The sequence below is a fragment of the Nanorana parkeri genome, unplaced genomic scaffold, assembly GCF_000935625.1.
Source record: "Nanorana parkeri isolate BGI_ZX_2015 unplaced genomic scaffold, ASM93562v1 scaffold823, whole genome shotgun sequence".
Taxonomy (NCBI): domain Eukaryota; kingdom Metazoa; phylum Chordata; class Amphibia; order Anura; family Dicroglossidae; genus Nanorana; species Nanorana parkeri.
In genome coordinates this window covers 147,273-150,779 of record NW_017307091.1, presented here as the reverse complement: position 1 = coordinate 150,779, position 3,507 = coordinate 147,273, and the positions used below count along the sequence as shown (strand labels likewise).

The window sequence follows — 3,507 nt, the reverse complement described above, 5'->3', positions numbered from 1 at the left end:
TTGGGACAGTGAACTTACTCTTTAATGCACATTATGCGTGTTAGAGAGCGCTGCTGCAGGTGCACACTATGGCACACAGTGCCAGTCAGCCCGCACACATACACAATGCCCTATGCGTGTGTTTATTCGTATGCAGATGGTGGGGTTGGTTTTAGGTTGTTTTTATTTAATATTTTTTATTTTTGCTTATTTACATTTTTGTTTTTATAATATTTATTTTATTTTCAACTTTATTGCTATCACACAGGAGCTAACAAGCCCCTATGTGATAGCATTTGGAGGGGACAGGTTCTCTTTATGGAACCTCCCCACCAATACAGGAGTTCAAGCACAGCATTGTGCTCGATCTGTGACAGCTGAGACAGGAAGGCTGTGTGTGCTGTGTTCCTGTCTCGCTGTTCACACGGAGCAGACCGGAGAACGGACTCTCTCCAATCTGCTCCCCGCTCTCCATCCTGAAATGATTTGCTGCGTTCCTGTGTCCCCCCAGAAGAGCGGGGGGCCCAAAAAGCCACGGCGGGGAGAGAGGCGGCAGGACCATGGAAGGAGAGGACGAACGGACAGACAAGCAGGCTGCTTACAAGTTAGCCTCCCAGATCCCATTTAGTAAAATATATTTTGATTTCTCATTGTATTTGATACTGTCTTATAAAACATAAAGTGTAGTATAGTATTTTGTATGTGTTGTGTCCTCGCAGTGTGTGTACATGGAGCTGTGTCCTCGCAGTGTGTGTACATGGAGCTGTGTCCTCGCAGTGTGTGTACATGGAGCTGTGTCCTCGCAGTGTGTGTACATGGAGCTGTGTCCTCGCAGTGTGTGTACATGGAGCTGTGTCCTCGCACGGTGAGGTGTACTTGCAGTTTATGTTCAGGGTGCCGTGTACTCGGAGTGGTAATTGTTGCTTTCTGTTGTCAGGAGACCATGGAGAAGCTGACGTGGCTGGCCTCAGAGAGGCGGCTGAGCCAGGAGGCAGATTCAGAGGAGAACTCCCAGGAGGAGAACACAGAGGAGGAGGAAGAGGAGGATGCTGCGGAGGGATCGTTGCATAAACCAGAAGGGATGACAGATGAGACCGGCGAGGAGTGTGAAAAGCTGGATGCATCTCACCTTCGGGTCCCATCTCCGGCCCCTGTGGAGACCAGTACCACTCCTGCTGGTGAGTCCTTTAGATAAAGTTTACATATAGTGTCAGATATAGAAGTCTAATGGGGGTGGGGCAAGCTTTTACTGGGATGGGGCTTTCATGCCACCATGTTTTTCCAGGAGAGAGGAGACGTACTGGCACTAAGGGCCCCAACTTGCATCGTGTCCGGAACAGAAGAGGGCGTACACGGGCCAGCAAGGACACCTCTAAACTACTCTTACTGTGCGATGAGAAGATCCTTTTAAAAGACCCTTTAAGAGAACAGAAAGACATGGCTTACGCCCGCTCCTACCTCACCAGGGTGAGACCTCTTATATAAAACCCACGACTATGGAAGAACCCAGCACTGTGATGAGTTCCGTTGTACAAGGCCCATGACTGATGAGGCCTTGTGTATGAGACCCCCCTCGTATGAGACCTAGGACTATAAAGAGACCCCTCGTAAGAGAGTGGAGAGTACCCTTGTACAAGATCCATGACTGATGAGGCCTTGTGTATGAGACCCCCTCGTAGGAGACCTAGGACTATAAAAAGACCCCTCGTAAGAGAGTGTAGAGTACCCTTGTACAAGATCCATGACTGATGAGGCCTTGTGTATGAGACCCCCTCGTAGGAGACCTAGGACTATAAAAAGACCCCTCGTAAGAGAGTGTAGAGTACCCTTATACAAGATCCATGACTGATGAGGCCTTGTGTATGAGACCCCCTCGTATGAGACCTAGGACTATAAAGAGACCAAGACAATAGAGAGTACCATTGTACAAGATCCATGACCGAGGAGACTGTAATGAGACCCACTTGTACAAGAACCATGACCCGTAGCAGGACCCCTCGTACGAGGCCCATTACATTGGTGAGACCCCTCGTACGAGACCCAAAACAGTTGACCGACCCCCTCATATGAGACTCAGGACATTAGAAAGACCGCTTGTAGAGAGACCCCTCATATGAGATCAATGACTGTGTTGAGACCTATGATAGTGGAGAACCCCATGATTGTGATGAGACCCATGACTGTGGGGTAGCTCTCATAGGAGAAAACTGACTGGTGACACCTCTTTGTACAAGATGCCTAACTGTGAGACCCCAATAATGTGACTGAGTTATGGTGCCCCATTATGCCTGGACAATGTGAGTCTTCCTCTCTGTACCTTCTGTGCCAGTGGAGCTGACAGGTTCAAGTGTCTTCTCTTAGGTTCGGGAGGCTCTGCAGTCGGTCCCGGGTACCTATGAACAGTTCCTGAACATCATCTATGAGTTTGAGACGAGCAGTGGTAAAAGGACAGCGGTAGATCTGTACGAGAGTCTTCAGCACCTCCTGCAGGACTGGCCACAGCTCCTCAAGGATTTTGCTGCATTTCTGCTCCCGGAACAAGCGCTGGAGTGCGGCCTGGTGAGTGATGGAACACGACATGCCTCTGTGGCCCAGCACACCATACCAGCACCTCCATATTGTCCTCACACACCGCACATTCTACAAGTAGTGGAGTCATTGTGTACAAAGACAAGTTTCTTATGAAGAATGCCTCTCATGAAGCTTAAGCCCATGTTTACTTTATGAGCTTCTGACCCTTTAATTTAGTAGCCACCTCCAATTTGTTTTCTCGATTTCCAGTTCGAAGAACAGCAAGCGTTTGAGAAGAGCCGCCGATTCCTGCGCCAGTTGGAGATTTGTTTTAAGGAGAACCCTGCTCATCACCAGAAGATCATCAAACTGCTGCAGAGCTGTGCAGAGTGCCCCGTACAGGAGATTGGAAAGGTTGGTGCTGTACCAGGGACGCATCATCATACCTGCATGCCGTCCTGGCACTGCAAAGTGTTGTCAGCTGTCTCTCTCTTTCCTCACCTCTCTCTGTTCATCTCCCGGCAGCTGAAAACTCAAATGTGGCAGCTGCTGAAGGGCCACCACCATCTTCAGGAAGAGTTTTCTCTTTTCTTTGACCAGCTCAGGCCTCCTGCCAGCCGCATGGAGGATTTTGAGGTCATGAACTGGACCGAGGATAAGGAGCACAAAGTAAGTAGATGACAAACCTTATTCTAGCTGACTGGTGAGGAATGAAGGGCCATATTCTAGGTGAGGGATGACGGACCTTATTCTATGTCACCACTCAGGGATGATAGACCTTATTCTAGCTGACTGGTGAGGAATGAAGGGCCATATTCTAGGTGAGGGATGACGGACCTTATCCTACATGACCACTCAGGGATGATAGACCTTATTCTAGCTGACTGGTGAGGAATGAAGGGCCATATTCTAGGTGAGGGATGACGGACCTTATCCTACATGACCACTCAGGGATGATGGACCTTATTCTAGCTGACTGGTGAGGAATGAAGGGCCATATTCTAGGTGAGGGATGAC

The 3,507-nt window shown here is 49.1% G+C and overlaps 1 protein-coding gene across 1 annotated transcript in view; it reads left to right on the top strand.

Annotated features, from left to right (window-relative positions):
• Positions 1 to 3,507, top strand: part of LOC108794213 (GON-4-like protein) — a 32,432-nt gene that overhangs the window by 20,799 nt on the left and 8,126 nt on the right. The window contains 5 exon segments of the mRNA XM_018565215.1: positions 917 to 1,157; positions 1,265 to 1,446; positions 2,341 to 2,538; positions 2,761 to 2,904; positions 3,016 to 3,159. Of these exon segments, the coding sequence (XP_018420717.1) occupies positions 917 to 1,157; positions 1,265 to 1,446; positions 2,341 to 2,538; positions 2,761 to 2,904; positions 3,016 to 3,159 (909 nt within the window).